General features: G+C 36.5%; 1 protein-coding gene across 5 annotated transcripts in view; it reads left to right on the plus strand.

Annotated features, from left to right (window-relative positions):
- Akap7 (A-kinase anchoring protein 7) overlaps positions 1 to 22,764 on the plus strand; it is a 132,539-nt gene that overhangs the window by 45,644 nt on the left and 64,131 nt on the right. For all 5 annotated transcript variants that reach the window (XM_046449506.2, XM_046449521.2, XM_046449531.2 and 2 more), the window contains one exon: positions 4,259 to 4,371. In XM_046449506.2, coding sequence (XP_046305462.1) covers positions 4,259 to 4,371 — 113 coding nt within the window. The remainder of the gene's footprint in view (positions 1 to 4,258; positions 4,372 to 22,764) is intronic.

Below are 22,764 nucleotides of genomic sequence, written 5' to 3' on the forward strand. Positions count from 1 at the left end.
TCAATAGTAGAGTCTTTAACCTATGAACTTTTAGTGTCCCTTTAGGTTCCCAGAACCTCACAGAATGGGGTGAAATAAACAATAGTAATAATTTTTGTAAACAACAAATAAAGAGGAATTTTGGGGTCGGTATTTGTGAATTCTAAGAACAATAACCATGAACTAGACCTGACTTCAAAGCAAACAGCAGGTGACAACTATAGCATCCATAACGGTAATGATTGAATTAGCATTAATGGTGGGGACAGGAATTACATAGACCAATTAATTCTGAAAGATGGTAAAAATACCCTTATTTAGGAGAAAAGGAAGTGTGTTAGGAAGTTAGAATAGACTTTACAATTTCAAAAAGTGAACAGAGAGTTGTAGCACGTCATGTTTATATGGAAGGAAGGAAAAAAATAGAAGAAGCAAGGTATTGAGAAACAGGGAGAGGGAGCAATAGCATGTGGCCATTAGTAGGAGAAAATAAGAGGGAAAGAAAAACAAACAAATGAAAATAGTATAAAACCAACCCAAAATATACAATCCTACAAACCCAAACCCTCAAAAGACAATGACAGGGAAAAATAATTATATTAAAAAATGCTGAAAATGAGAGAAAAAAGAAAGTAAGAAGTGTTATAAGAATATGTTCCTGAACCAGTCAGCACAGCAAGAATTCACATGCTTTCTCACCGCCCCCCCCATAAAATAAAAATAAAATAAATTTTTTCAATCTAAAATCTTAGCATAGAATGAAGGAACCTCTCCACTGAGGTGGTCAAAATAGTGACCAGATTGAGTAGTCACTGTCTATGTATAACAGTCTTTCTTTCTAATTCTTCTTGAGTTCTGTACTGATAGAGCAAGGGGTGGGGGTTGTTAACCTCTTCCTGTTTTTGTGCTGCTCTCTGAGCTGCCAGTTGAAGCAGCCTAAGATCAAAGCTGTTTGCTATAAGACTCAGCTTTTCTTCTCACCAATATGGGGTGGGATGTACTGTCAATTGGCATTTTGTCCATTTGGACCAATTTGGTGCACTCCTAGGGTACAGCTTCTGCATTGTTCTTTGAGAGAGTTCCAGCAGGTGGTGCTGAGGTCTAATCAGGCCTCAGGAGCTTTGTTTGGTGGAACCATCTTTGGAGAGACTAGATTGACCTGCCCCTAGGACTAGGCAGTAACTGAATTCTTTAGTGGATCTAAAGATCTAAAGTTCTGAAGAGCCTCACAAGAAATCCAATCATGGGGTGTGTGTGTGTGTGTGTGTGTATGTGTGTGTTCCTCCTCTTACTGTTTCCTAGGTGCACAGGCTTCCTGGGCTTAGTCCTGAGTGTATTCAACCTCACCCCCATAGACCCTCAGCCCATTTTAGCTGGTTACATGAACCTCCAGACACAAAGGAGAAGTGAGTCAGGCTCCCCTTCGCCTTTCCCATCAAATGCCCCTAGGTGCAGTCTTCTCTACTCCTGTTTCTCTCACTTTCCTTCAGACCCAGCCTGAGTCCCTTATTAGGTGCCTGCCGGGGTATTATGGCTACGTGCATTATTTTCCCCCTGATCTTCTGGAAGAGGATGCAATGAGGTAAATGGGCAAGGCTCTCATGAGCACGCTTTCCAGCAGGGGACGGAAGTATAGGAAATGTTCATTGTGGAGATGGAGGAAGCATTTTCTCACCAATTCAGTGCTTTGGAAAATTCCTTCCAATCCTACTCTTCAAGAGCCAAGGAAAATGAATTGTCAGATCACTCAAAATACCCTCTGACTATATTATTACTCTTTTTCCTTCTTCTTCTTCTTCTTTTTTTTTTTTTTTTTTGGTGGGGGGATGAGGTGCATGTCAAAGTCCAAAGCATTAAAGACAATTAACTCTTTTTCTTTCATAACAAGAACCTACAGTTTCTAGTGGCACACTTGCCTCAAGATGGCTCCTGCCTCAGCTTTCAGTGGCCTGTTGAGATACAGAGCACACTTTCCAAGCACTAGTGCACTGTGCAGCCTCTGGATCAGTTAAGATTAGGCAGTATTTCTTTTCATAATATTTTTTCTCATATGCAAACTTTTTAGTTGTAAATGGGCACAATACCTTTTATTTATTTGTTTTTGTGTGGTGCTGAGGATTGAACCCCGTGCCTCCCACATGCAAGGCAATTGCACACCACTGAGCTATAAGCGCAGCCCCTAGGCAGCATTTTTGATCTTGGGTTTCTCCATACCAAGAATATGATCCCCCTCCCTTTGTCTGTGGTGAATCTGCACTGGTGGTTGTGTGGTAGGCTCCAGTGTATTCTTTTTTCTTTGTTTATTGTACCAATTTCTGAGTCCCTAAGCTGCTTTGAGTATCCAATATTATAATTTAGTAAAATCCCTCTTTCAACCACCTTGCTGAGAAGCTGTACACTCACTGCTTTGGTTTTATACCATGGTGCAGTTTGGGATGCAGCCTTCTTTTAACCATGTCATCTTTCTAGAATCTAACCATTTCTTTATTGATGAAAGTTATTTCTAATTTTTGCTAATTTGGGATAATGCTTTTATTCTCTACATAAAATTTTATGTACTAGTACTTTTTTTTTTGTATTTTTCTAGAATTGGAATTGCTAGTTCAAAATGCTTGTGAACTTTTCTCAGGTACTTTCCAGATTCCTTTCCCTGGGGTTGTGGCACCCTCACTTTCCCACAGCCATTATTCCTTTAATATTTTTCTCTGATTCCTTCTCGCTTTCTTCCTTTTGGAGAATTTCACTTATATATTAGGCAACTGTGAAATTGTCTCACAGCTCTTTGATGTTCTGTTCTTTTTTTCTTTCTTACTTCCCTTTTCTATCTGTATTTTATTTTGGGTGGTTTCTGTTGCTGTGTCTTCAAGTTTACTGATTTTTGGTTTAGCAATGTCTAACCTGTTTTTATACCAGCCATTTATTTTTCTCAGACATTGCAACCTTCATTTCTGTAAGCTTGATTTGTTTGCATGCTTTTTATAGTTTGAATATAAAAAAATACATTCTGCTTGACTTTTTGAATGTTGGGAGTACAATTACAATAATGAATTTGATGCCCTCTCTGTTAATTTTAACACCTACTCTGGGTCTCTTTTGATTAGTTGTTTTATCTCCTCATTATGGATCATATTTTCATGTTTATTTGCATGACTGATAATTTTTGATTAGATGTCACCCTTGGGATATTTACCCATTATGTCAGTTGGGTGCTAGACAGTTTTATATTCCTATAAATACTTTTTGGCTTTGCTCTGGGACACAGTTAAATTACTTGGAGATAGTTTTTTGGGGTCTTGCTTTTTAGATTTGTTAGGTAGTACTAGAGCAATACCAATAAAGAGCTATTTTTTTCCCACTCCTGCGGCAAGATCCTTCCGTTTTCCCAGTGTCCTATGAATCTTGAGCTTTGACAGTCTTGACTAATGGAACAGACAGTATTTCTGACCCTGCGTAAGTGCTGGGCACTGTTCCCTCTAATTTTTTTGATTGTATTTTTCCTCAACCTTACACAAATGCACAGATCACTACTAGTCTGGAATATTCTACAGGATCCCTTTATAGACATCTAGAGTTTTCTCTCCATGCACGTCACATGTCTCAAATACTTTGTCCTCTGAGCTCTAGCTGCCTTGGTCTCCTCTCTTAGCTCTTTTCTCTGCTCAGGGACAGGGTGGGCTCCTTTTGGTTTTCTCCTACTTACAAAAGAGCCTGTACACTCAAGGATGTAAGCTGGGGAAGTTGAAGGGCTCATCCTGTTTGTTTCTCATTTATCAGGGAGAGTTCCTGTTACTCTGTCTTGGTCAGAAGGAGCAGTTTTAGATATGAAAGGTTACAGAACAGCTAGTCCCTTTGTGTATATGTGAAAACTACTGAGATGTTCGGTGAAAATCATCACGATGTGAGACAGTTATTTTATTTATTAAATAGTCCCTTTTCAAATTAGCATTTTTGTGTACTTTATCCCAAATTTGAAATAATTGGATTTAATGTTAATCATTGGACATAGCTGTCATATAACATTTGTTGTCACACACATTATTTTTCTGTCTTTTTAAAATAATCTTCATTATAAAACAGTTATCTTTTGAATTGGATTTTATTTTATTTTATTTTATTTTTACACTGTGACAGTATTTATTTATTTATTTATTTATTTATTTTTAATTTTTTTTATTGGTTGTTCAAAACATTATAAAGCTCTTTGAATTGGATTTTATATAGTTAAAGAGAACTATGAATTACAGTATTATTTTTTTGTGTTTCTTCTTATTTTCTTCAGAGACTGCAAAAAAGACATTTCAAGAAAAAGGCATCCTGGCAGGAGAAAGCAGAAGCTTTAAACCTCATCTAACTTTTATGAAATTGTCAAAAGCACCATGGCTTCGTAAGAATGTGAGTACACATGTTTACTGTGAGTCTTGTTTTACCAGGCCACATGAGCCCTCGTCATGGCTGGGGCATGGGTGACATTTGTAGTGGGTTTTTTTTGACGCCCTACCACTAGTGCTTGGGATTCCAGGTTGTTTTAGTTCTGTTTCCAAGGATGCTGAGGATGCTCATGGTCCTCCGTGGAGGCTGTTACAGCTGTGCCATCATTTGCCTTGATGGCTGTTCGGTTCATACTCTGATCATGATTTTCTGCTGCTGCTTCTGTTGCCACAAGTAGTTCATCCCTGGAGGAGTTTCGAGCTGTGCTGCTTTCTTGCTTGTGTTTTTTTGCATCCTACTGCTCTCAGGGCTTCCTTGCTGGCCTGCATATACTGTGCTGCTCATTGCAACTGGCTTCTTCAAGACAGGGAATCTTTTTTTACCCTCCTTGTGTAGGTCACTCAAGGTTTACAAAAAACCACATTGCTCTGGAGAAGATGCCTCCATTAAGGGTCTGGAGGAAGAGTATCAGAGGCTGGGCAATCCAATAACCAAAGGACTCTCCCTCCTTGAGGTATCTATAAGTATTTCTCCCTAAGGACGGCAGCAGTGACATGCTAAGGCACATGTCTTTTGACTTCCTCTAGCTGGATAATTTTCTGCCTTTCCATGCTGTGCCCTCTTCCTTCAGAGGTTGGAACAGTTTTTGACTTTCTTCTGGATTCATGGGTATTTCTCCTAGAATCCTAAGGGAGCCTGCCCTTATTTTTCCCATTTCAGCCTAAAGGATTCCTTATGCAGATTCAGACATCTGATGTCCTGCACTGATATGTCAGAGTCTTGGGGATGGTAATGCAGATTAATAGCCCTCTGCTCACCATGACCCTTGCTGCACTTAAGACTTATTTGCAGCTCTGTAAATGAAGGTCATACTTACTAGTAAGTAGAACTTTTTTTTTTTCTCTAAATTTAGCACATTTTGTATTTAATGTCTGTCCTTGGAAAGTTTTTTTGATCTTTTAAATCATGAGTTTGGGTGATTCACTATCCTGCAATTATAGGTTTTTTACAAACTATTTGTTAAAGATGTTCTTAAAAGATATCTTGCATGTTATTTATAATTATGCTACAAATTCAATAATATCTTTATTATATACTATTCCAGAATATGTTAGGTAAAAATAATATGTGTAAATTATAGATTTTGAAATCTGGAATTACAGCTTACAAAACTTGTAGACTAAAAGTTTACCTCTTTACTCGTTATCTTTCTCATTTTGCTTTCAAATGGATTGTCCTCTTCCAAGTGGTTTCACAATTAATCACAGAATGACAAATCAGTGGTGAAGGTAATATCCCCATTTCAAAATTTTTCTTTGTCTGTACAATATTAACTTTGAAATGAGAACATTCAAGGACATTTATCAAAGGAATGTTTACTCCAGAATCCATATTTCAGACTATACTTAAATGATTTCTTGGCGGTTTCACAGAGTTAACTCCATTGCTCTATAGAGAATGGATATGACTTAGAAAGGTTAATTGTCTTAAATAAGTTTACATTCTTATTACAGAGTCTTGTTTATGCATTTAAGAATTCATCTATCTTGGGCTGCGGATGTGGCTCAAGCGGTAGCATGCTCGCCTGGCATGTGCGGGGCGCTGGGTTCGATCCTCAACACCACATAAAAAAATAAAAAATAAAGATATTGTGTCCACCTAAAACTAAAAAATAAATATATAAAAAAAAGAATTCATCTATCTCATGCTCTGTTATATGTTCTTCCTTTCCCCTGGCTAACTTCAGGAAGTTGCCAGAATCACGACTCTTATGCTTTTGGGCCATCATTCAGAAAATATGGGTCACTTGAATACAAGCACAGCAGTACTGTGGTGTTTGATCTGGTTCCTGAGATGGGTAATGAGTGGTAGTAGGGTGGTAGTGTGTACGGAATGGATGTGCTGGGGAAAGGGATGATGTGTGTCTTGGATGGGATAGGGAGGGACAGCACAGGAGTTCATCACACTACTTACAGTGTACAAGTTAATACTTAGAAACTATCTGTTTCAGTAATTTATCATTTAATATCTTTAAACCATGATTCACCATATGTAACTGAAGCAGCAGATAAAGGGGGACTGCTGTATGATTTTATCATTTTTCAGAAAGCCAAATTAGATTTTTTTCTTTTAACATATGGAATGACTATTTCAATCACTATTAAGATATTCTGTGTTCTGAAGGGAATAGATCTTGAATTTTGGGATATATGAGTCATCTGGAGTACTTGTGGAAGCTGCAAAATTCTATTCTTTACCCTTAGATATGGAAGTGAACCTTGTTCAATAGGTGACATATGTGATTCTGATCCAGATGGTTTGCAGAGTACTATACCCTAAGTGTACTTTGAAACCAGGCTGAAATATATATATGGCAATGTTTTTATTTTTGCAGTGCTGAGCATTGAACCCTGGACCTTGTGTATGCTAGGCAAACACTTTACCACTGAGCTACATCCCTAGCTCCCAGCATTTTTTTATGTAGCAGATCCATTATGAAAGTTAGAACCAATAAGTAAAGGTAGTGACGGTAGCATACATACATAGATTTTATTTATTATCATTTGCAGATCAGGAATGTAGGTAGATTGCTTGAAAATACATTGCTCTTTAGTCTCTTTCTTCTTAACCTTTTGCACATTTTCAACTGTTTCCTCTCTATATACTAATTTTCTTTCAGGTTTTTATTTTGGGTCCACTCACTTCAAGTGAGTGCCATTAATTAAGATAGTAATGGAACTTGCATTATTCAGGGTTCTCCAGAGAAATAGAAATGAGGGGGATTTATTAGGGGAATTGGTTTATGTAATTATGGAGGCTGAGAAATCTCACGATAGGTCAGCTGTAAGTTGGAGATTCTGGGATGCTGATTGTGTGACTCAATCCAAGTTGGAAAGCCTCAGAACCAGGAAAGTTGATGGTGTGATGCCCAGTCTGAGGTTTCAGGAGTGAGAAACACTCACACAGGGGGCTGCTGGTGTAAGTCCTGGAGTCTATGTCAGTAGAATTTTTTCTTTTAGTGCTGGAGATGGAACCCAGGGCCATGAGCATGCTAAGCAGGTGCTCTACCACTGAGTTAAATTCCTAGCCCAGGTATGGAATCCAAAGGCTAGAGTGCCTGGAGTTCTATGGCCATGGGCAGGAGAGGGAGAGTATATCCGAGCTCAGGAGAGAGATCAACACATTTGCCTTTTCTGTTTCTGTTCTTTCTGGGGCCCTCCTTGTCTGGATGGTTTCCACTTACATGGAGGGTTGATCTCCCCCCCCCCCCCAATTTACTCAGACTCAGATGCAAATTACCTCCAGAAACACTCTAACACTCTCACCCTCCCCCACATAATGCTTTACCAGGTTCTAGGTTTTTCTTTAATCCAATCAAATTGAGCCTAAAATTAGCCATCATAGAATGTATTACTAGCTTCTTTCAGTGTTATTTAGATTGATAATAAAATAAGAGGTGGAGGAGGTGAAATAATTGTTTTTCCCCCATTTATAAATTGAATTTAACTCGAGTACTTTATTTTTTTATTTTAAACGTTATTTTTATTATAAAGGTATTATCTGAATATATATGCCCACTACAGACAATTCAAATAATACAAGTTATTAAAATGAAAATAATAAAACTGCATCATAGTTATGTTTATCATAATTTAAACATTTTCCCCTTAATGAATAATTATGTTGGTTTCTGTTTCTCAGATACCACAAACAATGATTTCTGTTTTTGTGGTGCTGGGGGTTGAACCCAGGGCTTCTTAAATGCTAGGCAAGCACTTTACTACTGAGTTACAGCTCTGGCCCTGAACATCCTTGTCCACCTTTCTTTGGGTAGATATGCCACTTGTTCAAAGAACCAATTCCTTGAAGTGGGATTATGAAAGTAGAGGGTATTTTATATTATAACTTCTAAAACATCACAATTGCCTTTTAAAATAATGATGCCAGTATATGCTCCCAACTGTAATGTATGAGAGTAAACTTTGTTGGGATAAATTTGTAGTAGAACTATCAAAGATTATGACTAGTGACTTACAGAATTTGAATGGCCTTTTGAACTGTGAATTATGCTCCGACATTGAAAAACAGTAAAAATTGTATATTCTTTTACTAAGATGTCATTGTTGCTGATATTATTCTAAAGAAATAATTTTAAAGAGGAAGTTCTTTATGCATAATGAGGTTTATTGAAGGATTATCAATAATACAGAAAAATTAGAAATAACTTCTGTAACAGAATGTTTACGTCATTTATGATAAACGTATCAATGACTTAAGCAGCTGTTGAGGATTGCAACAGTTTTTAAAAAGGTAAATAAAATGTACAATATGTAATTAAAGTTTTAAAAATTAGTTTGTGTGTGTGTGTGTGTGTGTGTGTGTGTGGTACTGGAGATTGAACCCAGGGTGTAGTACCACTGAGCTGACGCCTCACTCCCTAGTTCCTTTAGCTTCTGGTATACAGGGGTGGTACATAGTGGGATGTCTGTAAAAGAGCTGAATAAGCTCTCCCTTTAAAATGCTCCCTTTTGAAGATTGGTGCCAGTTGCTCTGTTCTTTGTTTTTGATTTTTCATGAGGACATCTGAAAATACTTTTGGGTACCATACTGGAGTATTCCTGAGATGCTGGTGGTACTGTTGTGGGGGCAGACATGATCTAATTATTGGTTTAAAAGCAGTGTGCTAGGGAAAGAGTGCTGTGGATTAGTGTAGGCAGGTTGCTAGACAGCAAGGTAGATGGTCCGTCCTTATTGTCTGTAGGAGGTGTAATGAGGTAGTCTCTATTAGTACCTAAACTGAAGTTTTTTCCCCCCATCATCTAGTAATTTTTATTTTTTAATGATCTGAAAATCTATTTTTTAAAAGACAGACTCAAGGTTGTAGCCATAATTAGTCTGTTTAAGGTCAAACATCTCGTTAACCTCAAAAATATGGACAGAGGTCTGGTGCAGGCCATGTACTGTCCTCCCCCAGGAGTGGTCAAAAAGATCTGGTATGAAGATTGCCAGGGTGTTCAGGGTGGTTTGCAGAAGTCCCAAGGCTTCTGGGGTCCTTTTTTTCTGTTAGGGAATCTGTTTGCAGATAATAACATGTAGTAGAAGTAACCAAAGACCTAATGGGGTAACTGAAAGTTCTATATATTATGTTCAGAATTTTGAAAATATAGAAACACTGCTTTTCATTTTCTTTTTTTTTTTTTTTTTAATATTTATTTTTTAGCTTTCGGCGGACACAACATCTTTGTTTGTATGTGGTGCTGAGGATCGAACCCGGGCCGCACGCATGCCAGGCGAGCGCGCTACCGCTTGAGCCACATCCCCAGCCCTGCTTTTCATTTTCTGATGTGGAACTTCCTCTGCCACAGAATAGTATTCTGGTTATATATTTTTCTAATACCAGGAGACATTTAGTCAAAGCATGTGTCAGTTTTGAATATTCTTTCATGAAATTCTAGTGGGCATATTGCATGAGATAATATTGAAAGGAGTTATAAATTTTATAGCTATTTTGATGATCAGTGTGTTTTGTAATTTTTTAATCAAATGAATTAAGTCTCAGAAAAATCTCATAAAATTACTATGTTTCCAGAATGGTAACTAAAATTCAAGTTAACTGTACAGTTTTCTTAGAATATAGTTGTTTGGCTTGGTTAGTCTGGTACTTCTTCAGCTACATATTCTTTGTAGTAAGTCCTTTTGACGTTATTTTTCTCATTGAATCACCTTAGGTTTCTGTGATTTAAAAACCTGCTGAGTTAGAAGTGTGTGCTAACACTTGGTGGCAGAAGAAGACCAGTTTTAAATCAAATAAGCATTGTAATAGAGATTGGATTCTTCAAGAAATAAATGTGATCTGTTACTATAGATCAGTTGTTTTAAACATAAGTTATTTTCTGGGTTTCTTAGATATCTTCCCTCATTTATGCCTATTCTAATTGACTAATACAGCACTTGAACTAACAAAGATGTGATTTATTAGTTGGCCCTCCCTTGTAGCAGCTTTTCACAGTCAGGTATTATCAGGCTTCAGAATAAAAAAAAAAAAAAAAAAGACCTTTTTTGAAAACTGTTGGTTACTATTTTTACTTAGACTCGTTTTTTGAGTATAGAAATTTATATGTGCACAGCATGGACTGAGGCCCATGTGATGTGATGGTGAGCAGAAGTAGGGAAGAGGATATAGAGTCACAAGTAGGAGTGACCATGGAAAGAGAAAAGGGGAGCGTATGGATGAAAATTCTATTCTGATGGTACAATTAAGGGGAAACCCCAGTCTCTGAATTATTTGGTGATTGACTATATAGAAACAACATTGTAATCATTTTTTTTTTTTTTTTTTTATGTTGGGCTGGCCAAATTCCAGCCTTCTTCTCTACCTTTCACCAACTGCAAACCCCAGGTGTCATCTCTCCTCACCCATTTACGTTAACTCCTTATTGTTTTGGTTAGCTTTTTAATTGCTATGACCAAAAGACCTGAGAATAACAACATAGAGAAGGAAAAATTTATTTGGCTTATGATTTCAGAGGTTCAGTCCATTGTCAGCCAATTCCATAGCTCTAGCTAGGCTCAAGGTGAGGCAGAACATCATGGCAAAAGGGTGTGGTAGAGGAAAGTAGTTCAGGACATAACAGCTAGGAAGCACAGAGGGAGCTCTGTTTACCAAGACAAAATATAAACTGCAAAGGCACACCCCCAGTGACTTAGCCAACTCTACCTGCCTACATTAACTGTCCAGTTAATCCGTATCAGTGGATTAAGCCACTAATTAGGCTAATCATTTCATCTCTGAAAATTCTTGCCTTATCTCACACATGTGCTTTGGAGGCACCTCACATCTAAACCATAACACTCACCTACTCCTATCCATTCTGTCTACCTGTCTACTAGCACAGTTTCTCAAGCTTTTGTTAACTGGCTTGGTGTAATTTGACTGCCACTCACTTTTTGGGGTCTTCATGATAATGGGCCTTTATAAAGGACAACATGAAGACTATTCCTTCTTGGGGAAATCTCTGAAATAAATTTGAAGCTGTATGTGTTATATTGTTTTAGCTCTGTCACTTAGCCCCAGATCAGGCAACCTCTCTTAACTGTTTTACTTATAGTGAAAGGAGGAGCATGGTCTTAATGACTCTTTACTCCTGTGCTGTTCTGAAATGTCTATAAGGTAAGCATTTTGACCAAATAGGCTCATTTGGCTTTATAGAAAGATAAAACAAACAAATAAAAAATCTCAGGTTGGTTTTCTTATATGCATAGAAGGAGAGTAACAGAGGGGAAAGGTCTTAAAATTCTGATAGGGAGATGGTAGCAATTTAGATCTGAATCTTTGTCCCTATCCTTCTGGAAATAATACAGAACAATGAGAAAAATGGGGAAAATGTCATAAACTACATTTTAAGGGAAACTAAGAGCCAAAGGAATCCTGTAGATACCAAATTAAGTACAGGTATGGCCAGAAGTAACTGGGACCAGGGCTTACATGGGAAGCTACCTCAGGGTTTGGAAGACTATAGAGGAAGGAACAGTCCTGTTGGTGGCAGATTCTAGATGTCATCAGAGGAAAGTAGCTCAGTACATAACAGCTAGGAAGCACAGAGGGAGCTCTGTTTACCAAGACAAAATATAAACTGTGAAGGCATGGAAAAGCATGGAAAGGGGCCTAGGAGAAGATGTGTCTCAGGAAATCTGCTCCATGTTGTCTTTATTCAGGAAGGGAGGACTCTCCAGCCACAAGGGAGAAACTCAGGCTGCTAGTAGAACCCCTTCTGCAGAATGTGGAAGCTTTCACAGGGACCCTGTATATGAAAGAATTCCCCAGCTGGGTATGGTGTGGCAGAAAAGTTTGGAGACCGCCCTGCTACTTTCTCCACCTTCTTTTTGAAAGAAGACACTTCAGATGATTTTATCATTCTAGGAAAAAGCTTGTTTTAAAAATATCCTTGGTACAAGATAAAGCACACTGTTTCAGTATTCTATTCCTGAGTCTCCCAAAGTCAAATGGCTTAATTACTTACAGTTTTCAGTTGTTTTGGAGTCTTGTTTTTTTTTATAGCACCAAGTGCATTTAACAACAGATCTCTCTGTTTTAATTTCTTTTTAAAGCTAAAAAAATCAGTGAAATCTGATGCAAGGTGGAATTATAATTTCTTTTGAAAAGCTCTTGGTGTCATTAGTCAACTCTATCATCTGTTATGTGTCGAAGAGCACTATATATAACAAGTAACCTCACTTAGGTTTATAATGAATTTTTAAACATTGTGCTGTTATATTATCCAATTCCATATATATTGGAAAAAACCTAAATAAGTAATTTTACAATTGTTTAACAACTGAAAATAATATCTGAAAAGGCAAGTCTGCCTGAATATCTATTTGGAATCTCTCAATGCTTCATGTATCTTTAAAAATTGAGAAACACACAGGAAACAGTAAACAGAAAGCTAATTTATCTTAAGGGAGGAATTAATTAATCAATTCTAGGAACTGACTAATTCATATCAGAATTACAATGATTCCTGGTTGGGCCCTGTTCTCTTAGACATTTTGAAAACCCCTAAAAGAAATGATACAGTCAGCCTATTATTAAGTCTTCAGAGTGGAATAGAGATTTGAAACAAGTATCTTTTTTTTTTTTTTTTTTAGAGAGAGAGAGAGAGAGAATTTTAATATTTATTTTTTAGTTTTTGGCAGACACAACATCTTTGTTTGTATGTGGTGATGAGGATCGAACCCAGGCCGCACACATGTCAGGCGAGCGCGCTACCGCTTGAGCCACATCCCCAGCCCCATGAAGCAAGTATCTTTATTAGTATTTTCCGAATTTTTTTTTCTTAGAACATCATCAAGGTTTCAGCTGTTCTATGATCAAACAGATACCAGCAATGATGGGCTACATGAAGTTAATCTGATTCTTAGGATCTCTGGGATGCAACTGTTTGTTCTGAATCTCAAGAGCTTAAACAACAAAGATTTATTTTTCTGGTCCTGTTCATGGATCATGTGCAAGTGCTCCATGTTGTCTTTATTCTGGATCTTGAGTGAACAGCCTCCATCTGGACATTGCTGGTCTTCTGCAGAAAGAAAATAGTAGGTGAATCATAATAGTAAGAGAATAGTAGGTGATTCTTAAAAAGTTTTGCTGAGAAGTGACAAATATTATTTCTTTATATTATTGAGTATAGCAAGTTTCATAGTCTCTTCTGAGTTCACAGAGCACTATGTACAATCTGCTTGCAGATGGACACCACAGGAGGAGCAGGGGATATTTTGAATGATTCTATAGTCTTCCTAAGAATTGTTTCCCAAATGCAGTGGACCAATTGTTCCTTTTTTTAACTTACCATCTTGTAGCTTTGATGTTTGGTAGATGATGGCTTAGAAGATGCTGATCTTGATAGTTAAGGCTTAAATGATATTTTTGTGTTAAGTATCTAGATTCTGTGGACATTTTTACTTATTTATCAGAATTGGAATTCACAGATTCCAATCACAAAATTCTGATTTAAGCATAATTTAAGAAACAAAGTTTTAAAACTTATATTTAAAGATTCAATAACAAAGGATTCATGTTAATTAAAATTACATGTGTTTGCTTTAGCTATATTGAATATAAACATTTTGTCCCAACCACTGCCATTATTGATGGGAAACTTTTTATTCTCAACAAGTCATTTTCAGACATTTTTGGAACCTCTTTCAGCTGGTAATTAATTTCATTTTTCTAATCAAGGAAAGAACAGAGTATTAAGATCTTATAGGAAACTGACAAGTCCCCACAGTGGATTGTTTGGGTAAAGACAGAATAGAATATATGGCCAAGAGAACTTTAATTTTATTTCAAAATTATATTGATACAGAATTTTTTAGCTTGTTTAAATAAATGACAGGAGCTAATTTATGATGCAATTGAATAGTCTCATAAAAGCAACCAGCTAAAATAATTTGGATGTCAATAAAAGTTTCTTTATCACTGGAAAGATTTGCCAAGCTCCTTGGCCAACCAGCTTTTGTTAATTATAATTAGCTGCACAATGAAAGAAGGCCAGATTTTATTTTTTGAAAGCCTTACTTAGACTTGAGGGAAAATAAAGTTTAGTATCCAAAACTATAACTAGTTTACATTGGAGTTATAGTTTCATTCCTAAATATGAGCTAGCTTATTTTGATTGTTCATTAGAATCTCATTCTTTCAAGGAGAGATACCTTAAGATGCATATTTCTAATTCTTTGAATTATAAACTTGCTCAGTTCTGTTATATGAAGTTAAGAATTGACTGTGGAACACTGTGATTTTTTTCTTGGTCCTTGGGTATAATTTGTCTAAGATTAGACAATTAGTTGGGTGCAGACGACACTCAGGTATACAGTGAGGCAGAGAAATAGAGCATTTAAGGCAGCCATTTTAGTCAGCTTTTTTTTTTTTTTCTTCTGTGACCAAAACACCTAACAAAAACAATTTTAGAAGAGGAAAAATTTATCAGTACATAGATGGTCAACTCATTGATATATATTGAGAGAGAGAGAGAGAGAGAGAGAGAGAGAGAGAGAGAGAGAGAGACACCAAGCACACATGCTCACGTTCTGCTCTTAACAAAGACAAAATGTACACCCCAAAGGCATGCCCCCAGGGACCCATCTTCTCCAGCCATACCCTATCTTCCTATACTTACTACCAAGTTGATCTCTTAAAGCTCTCATAACCCAATCATTTTACCTCTAAAGTTTCTTGCGTTGTCTCATACACTTTGGAGGATACCTCATATCTAAACCATAACAGCAAATTTATTGTAAGGTAAGAGAAAGGCAAAAGAAAGGGGGTTAACACCCTGGAGGTACCCAAATGTCAGAAATGATTAAGCTTTTTGCTTTTGTTAGTATAGGAGTGGGAAATTATAGTGTGAACCTTGGCCACACCTCTTTGCGACCAATGCTTCCTATGGCTGCTGCCCATTTGGGGGAAGTCATATACTTTCATTCTGTTAAAATTGAGAGCATGCACCACTGATGGAAGTTCATATAAATAGTCAGCTGACCTTCAGAGCAGCTTGAGGGCTGGATGTGTGACCTTGGGAATATCATGTGTGCTTGTGAATAATAGGAGGCTGTGTTAGGCCCCTTTCTGGACTGTGAAAGGAGACTGATACCACTGGGTCAATTCCTGGCCAGGTGTTCTTTATTGGCCCGTTTGCACAGACTAAACTTCACATTATCTATAGTTGAAGACCTAAACAAAACTTGTTAGTATCATTGTAAAGGCTAGCCACTCTTGGCTAGAGGAATTCTGGTTTGGTCCCTGAAGGAGAGCTTCAGGGTCTAAAACCAACCAAATGAAAATGTTTTTAATTGTTGTCAAAGTTTGTGACATCTTTAAGGCCTAAGTACAACAGTATCTTTATACTATGCTTGAGCTGATGGCCAGAGTATGAAACTACTTCTCTTTCCTTGACTACTGCCTTTACAACAACTGAATTTGATTATAATAATTTGTTACATAACTTCAGTTAGAGCAGTAATTCAACTTTGGACACTGGCATTGGCATGGGATCGGAATCAGCCAATGCCCAGAAGAATGTTCTGTGTGATTCCCCCTAGAGGGCTTGTACCTTTTCCAGCAGCCCCTCCCTATTCATATCCATTCCACTTGATCTCCTTGGATTCTATCTTGCTTCTCACCCTCCATGTCCTGCTCTGACAATCAGGAAATGGCAAACAGTAATTTGTGCACTTGGACTTCCAAAAGCTATATGTAATCTAATATTCGTAGATATAGGTTGAATTTGAGTGCATTAGAGAAACTACCGTAATCCCTTTAATTCTATATCTCAAGAGTAAACAAGGTAGAAATTTTACAGTTTCCAAATGCTTGTTATAAATAAAATTATTTTTTGTAGCAATATGTGTTAGGTTAAAAAAGAGTCTTTGGATGTATTTCTTGCTCTACCTGGAGAAAAACATTCATTTTAAAATTGGTTTTAAGGGCTCCATGATTCCTTGGTCATATTTTCAATGATGTTCCATATCCAACTATTGTTTTTTCCTACCAAAACCCCCTTTCATTTAATATGATCTCCATGGAGTGATTCCAGCCCCAAAGAGGAAAAAGTTTGTGTCATTGAGCACCTTTAATTACTTGTTCTATTTTCTAACCTGTAGGACAATCAGTGTACATCTCAATCTCATCTGCTCCTTCACCCAGTTCTTGCAACAGTCAGATGTTGTGACCCTTCCTCTAATAGGTTGGGCTTCTGCAATAAGTAGTATGTGGGCAATTCTCCTGGGCAGTTAGGAAAGGATGAAGTTAGGTGAAGTAAGGTGTTCTGTTGATGATGACATTGGTAAAGGGAATGAAAGGGAGGGGTAGAAGAAGGAAGAATAGTGATTGGGAGTAACTCTGGGGAATGATTAGTTCATAAGAAAATGGGAAAGAAGAAAGCAATAAGGAGCAGGATGGGTTGCAAAAATTTTCTAGATCTTTTTGTTTAAAGTTATAAGGCTACAATGAATGATGCCTATGAATGTATTTAAATTATTTTGCTATGTACAGTGCCTTCTACACTAGATATATATCTAATATGGATTGTATCTAAGGCTTCAGTTAGATATGAAATTCTGTCTATAGATATTCTAGGTGAATGGTTCCATGGCTTGGACCTCTAAGTTATAAACATGGACTGCATTTCACCATAATAAAAGTATGTCACAATGCAGTGTTATAGAACAAGTTAAAATTGCTTGTTAGGATTTTTCTATGATTTTATTTCTGGATGATCTTCTATACGGTAATTCTATACTTTTGTTCAGGTTTCATGAATTTTTTTAAACCAGTGACTTTCTGGCATTAGTGATTTAATGTTGGGAAGTATTGATTTTCAGGAAAAGCTGTTGAATTGAAAGATGAAAACATTAGATGTGGTTCTACGCTTATAGACCATACATGGGGAGAAATTTTGAGGAGGGGGATATTTTATCTTTAGTATAAAGAAATAAATGGTTAAGTTGGTTAATTCAGGAGAACATGTACTGAAGAGCAAAATATTAGGAAAACAGATGTGGAAGGGAGGAGGAGGCTGTAGCTTGTTTATATTTGAATGACCACAAGACTGTTCTGAACCAAGAAAGCAGGCAGAGTTTGGAGTTTGACCCAGGGGAGTAGAGAGTCCAGCTGAGATTGAGCTGTATAGGATGTCTTAGTTACAGGGCCTCTTCTTTGTTGTATAATAATGAGAAAAGCCACAAATACTTAATTATGTGGCCTGTCATACTCCACCTGAGAGGCATTGAGAAAGAAGAAATTGAGGTTGGCTGAGTGGACCAAGAGTGAGCACATATGAGAAGAGAAAACATTGCAGTTTTCCAGAATTTATTGTATTGAGCCTGCAACCTTGAGGGCTTCTTGGATATTAGTGACTTGTTCTCTCTCTGGTTAACATGGCCCTAGTTGGAATAAATGAGCCAAACACTTGTGGACTGAAGACCAAGGACCTCTGTTTTGTTTGATGCCAGAACTTCATGGGAAGAAACTCTGGGACCAGCAAGCCATACTGCCTTTTCTCTTAGTGGCTTTGTGAAGTGGCTTATGCTACTAGGAGCTGTGTAACCTTTCCTCTGTCACTGCTTTCTTTGCCACTTGATGCCACCTAGGAGCATCAGTTCCTAGCTTAGTAGAGGGAGGTGTAAACAGTAGATTAAAAATCTATAGCTCTAGCAGTTATGTTTCTACTTACTGCAAGGTGTAATACTGTAAATGATAGGTAAAATGCCAGGGTAAGAGAGTCTGCTTTTGCTTTCCCTGTAGGCTCCAGGTTAAAGAAGGCAGGAATGTGAAAAGCAAGTTTATAAATAAAGAAGTTAGGAAAATGGCGTTCCTAACAATCCCTGTGGTGAACTGTAGAGATGCTCTAGCAAAATAAAATGAATGATTGAGAAATATATACTCAAATAAACAGTCTAGAAAACTAAAGAGTCTTTGATTGTTTGGATAATAGTGTGAAAGGTGTTCTTTTTATAGACTGGGTTATTTGGATAATTTTTCTATGTTTAAGTAGCATCTATGAATTGTTTTCATCTTCCCTTTCATTTTGTAGTGAATAGAAGATTCATTTACAATGAGCATGACTATCACTTGATTTATCAGTATCAATGCAGACTATTAAAGGCAAGTATTTTGGAATGCTAGAGGTTTCCAAAGTAATTTTAACATTGGTTTTATTTTTACTTTTTATTTTTTTGTATTGGGTATTTAACTCAGGGGTGCTTTATCACTTAGCCACATCTCCAGCCCTGTTTATTTATTTTTATTTTGAGAGAGGGTCTCACTAAGTCACTGAGGGTCTCACTGAGTTGCTGAGGCTGGCCTTGGACTTGCAATTCTCCTGTCTCAGCCTCCCAAGTCACTGGGATTACAGGTGTGCAACACTGCACCTGGCTTCACATTTGTTTTAGAAATATGATAGTCTGGATGATTTATATCTTAAGAATGGTTAATTTTCATAGAATTTTAATATTTTAAAACAAATAGTGAAGAGCTCGAAGGCTTTCATTCTGTTCTTTTTAATTTATCTGAGTTCTCCATTTATCCTGAATCTGAGTCCAAGTTCTATCTCTTACTAGCTATGTTCTTTGGGTAAGTGACCTAATTCTCTGTGATTTTTAGTTTCCTTTTAAGAATAGTATCAATCCCACAGGGTTATTTGGATTATTAAATGAATTAATAAAAGGTTTTAGAACAGTGCCTGTACTTAGTAAATGTTTTATTAGATAATGGAAGGCATCATTTTTTCAGATTGGTCCAAAATAATCAGATACTATTATCTCTTCTGTTTTTCATTCCTCCTTAATTTTCCATCTGTAAAGTTACTGACAGACACTAGGCAAAGCATCAGGGCCTCAGCCAGATAGGAAATGGGAGTACTCAGTGGGGGGACCAGCCACATGGACTGGCCCAGAATGGCAGGAAGAAAAGGTTACAGGCAGTTCCACCCAGGTCTCTGGATCCAAGATCACCACATGCCTGGTGCCATGAGGATTCATCTCTTTCTATTCCTGTCAAGAGCAAGCTTGGGTAGAACTGACTGTGTGTGGGAGGGGCCTCAGTTATCCCAACTGAGAGGAGCTGGGGAAAGGCTGCAGCTGACTTGCAGGTAATCAAGTATGGCTTGTCAAGGGGAAGGTGGACGGAATAGAGCAAGTCACAGTAAAAGATGTAGTTATGCAAAGAGGTTACAGGGTTCTGAAGAATTTTAAAGATTTGCCTTTAAGCTCCATGTCAACAGGCAATGTTTTTATGACTTTGAGTACTAATATATAAATCTTTATTAGGAATAGTTATCATTAAAAATTATTCTAATGTTTTAGCCAACATACTACTAAAGAAATACAGCCTTTTCCACTTATGAAAATAAGTATATATGATGATAACTCCTCATTAACCAGCTAATGCCCAAAGGACAAGCCATTTGGTTTGGCTCTTAATTTATGTCCATAATTTGGGTTTCCAGTCATTATCATAGGAAATGCATGCTTCTTTTACAGTTTCTTGCATGACAGGAATAAACTATTGGAAAATACACTAGAAATCCAGGAATGCCAAGTTATTATTAGTAGACAGATGATGTCTTTATTTGATATACAGCCTAGTTATATAAATTGTGATTATTACAAGATAGTAAGTAACAAAAAGAAGTTATTATCTATTACAAAAAATCTAAAGCTTCTTAATAAAATTAGCATTTCATATAAATTAAAGATGAATAATATGTATTTTATCCTTCAGAGGATATATATCCTGTAATATGTATTTTATCCTTTAGAGCCTTAAATAAAAGATTTTCACTTTCAGATTGTTCGCTAATGTGAATTTTCATATTTCATGATTTTGTCTGTGTTAAAAATAGAGCTGGTTGCATGGTAATATAAGTCTAAACCCTCTTTGGTTCATATTAAATTATGTGCATCATTTAGCTAAATGTAAATGATGTTGTGAGTGCTTCCTGAGTAAATAATTTCCATTATTTATCAGATTCAGCCATCAGATGATTCTAAAAATACTTATCAAGCTCTCAATAGCATTTTTTTTCTTTCTTTCTTCTTCTTCTTTTTTTTTTTTTTTTAGAAGTTGCTTGCTTGGGTGCCAAATTACAATCAAGAATGAAATTCTTTTTTAAAAATATTTTTAGCAGTAGATGAAGATAACAATTTATTTTTATGTGGTGCTGAGGATCAAACCCAGTGCCTCCCATATGCTAGGCAAGTGTGCTACAACTGAGCCACAACCTCAGCCCAAGAATGAAATTCTTTTAAAAGAGAGATCGATAGAATAGAGGAAGGGAACCATGAGAGGTAGGAGGGGAGGGAAGGTGGGTACTGTGGAATGAAATTGACCAAATTTTGTTAAGTGCATGTATGAATATGTCACAATGAATCCCACTGTTATGTATAATTTTAATGGACTAATAAAAATTAAATAAAAAGGTTAAAAAAGGAATGAAATTCTTAGAATTTCATGGTACATTTTATCAAAGGTTATCAAGTGGCTTTGAATATTGATGATAATTCTCCCTGAACTGTGACTAAAACTAGCCTAAGGGAGGTAAAACTTGAGCCATTTCTAACAATTAATGAAGACAGTCTTGAAAACTTTCTGTTTGATGTTTCTTCCACTAATTTTTTATTTAAAGTCTGGTATCCCATATTTAACTTACTATTTTTTCTTTCAGTTTTATGTTGCATAATTGTTATGTCACTTATATTGAGTACAGTTATAAATGTGGAGCCCTTAAAACTATGCCTTGTCCCTGTTGGTTTTCAGGAAAAAATAATCTTCAAACAAAGTACTATACTATCATTCAAGATATTAAAAATTCCAGGCTTGTAAACCCTTAGCATTGTGGTATCGAAGATACCACATGTATTGTTTCTCTATACTTGAAATGATCTTAACTGTTTTGACCTTTACAGGGCAGATTTTCCATGGCTTTAACCATTTTTGTCATTTTCTTTGAGTTCTCCTAACACGTTAATATCTCCATCTATCTTTAAATGATAGGGTGCCTTGGAAAGGATCTGGCCTTTCTAGCAAGAAGAGGATAATTTGGGGGTCCTAAGACTGAATATAATGTCATTGCCCAACTTTTTTAACTTTAATGTTTATCCTTTTGAAGGAATGATGTCCCTGAGACAATTATAGCAATCTAGTAGATTCCTTAAGAAAATAAGAACCTTCTTAGTTTTACCCTAAATGATATCTGATTCTGATATACTCACTTATGTTCTCAGAATGATAGTCCTTTTATTACGAAAGAAAACACTTCCTGTAACAGCTGGATGGTAAGACTGATTCAGATAGATTTTATTAGAAAATGAGCACATTGCCCAGCAAAACATTCTTCAGAGAACAAAGATTATGCTAGTGTTATAATATATGTCAGATAAAGTAGATTTCTATTGATTGCTGGATTCTTTATTATTAAAGGTGTTTTCTGATCAGGGAATATATCAGTCCTTGAGGCCTCGTGCTCTTTTGAACCACTGCTTTTTGTATTATGTTAGGAGTTATCGAATTAATTAAATTTCACTTGCTAATGAAAGCTAACTTCATAAGACTCATGTTGGAAGTCATCCATGAAGAATTCTAGCAAAATAGTTGGTACTTACCTTTTGCTAAAATTAATTAGCCTGGCAGATTAGAGGAACTTCCTTGTTTCTCTTATTTCTTCTTTTTTATAGAAAGGCCATTTCCAAAACTTAAATGGAGAGTATAGTGGCTAGTCAAAGCAGGTATCAGTATCTTGAAAACCAAGGCCCTTATTTAAGCTATCATTAGTCTTCTGTTTGATATAAAAGATTCATTGCCCCCTACCCCAACAAAAAAGAAAAAGCATTTAAATGAGAAGAAGTAAGGAATGGTCAGTTTTCATTTACTAAGAACTTTTTTCATTCCTGAAATCTCACTTTGAAATGGAGAGTATAGTGGTACCATATGAATCAACTATACGTATACAACAAATCAACTATACTTTTAATTACAAATTCCTAAAATTCACTAGTGATAATAATGGTTCCTCCATGTGTGTATACAGGTGTTTTAAAATTATATTTCACCATTTTAAGCATTTTCACAAATTGATTTCGTTGACATAGTACTTTGTAATAAGTATTATTGTTAACTTCATTTTACAGATGAGGAAACTAAAGCAAAGCTGAATAATTGATATTATGGTTTGGATCTTAAATGTCCCTTAAAGGCCCATATGCTGAAAGGCTTGATCATCAGCCTGTGTGTGGCACTGTTGGGATGTGGTGGAACCTTTAGGAGGAGGGACTCAGTGGAAGGAAGTTAGGTCCTTACGGGTG

The sequence above is a fragment of the Marmota monax genome, unplaced genomic scaffold (genome assembly GCF_021218885.2).
Source record: "Marmota monax isolate L192 unplaced genomic scaffold, Marmota_monax_Labrador192_F-V1.1 WCK01_AAM20220418_F8-fsc00030, whole genome shotgun sequence".
Taxonomy (NCBI): Eukaryota; Metazoa; Chordata; class Mammalia; order Rodentia; family Sciuridae; genus Marmota; species Marmota monax.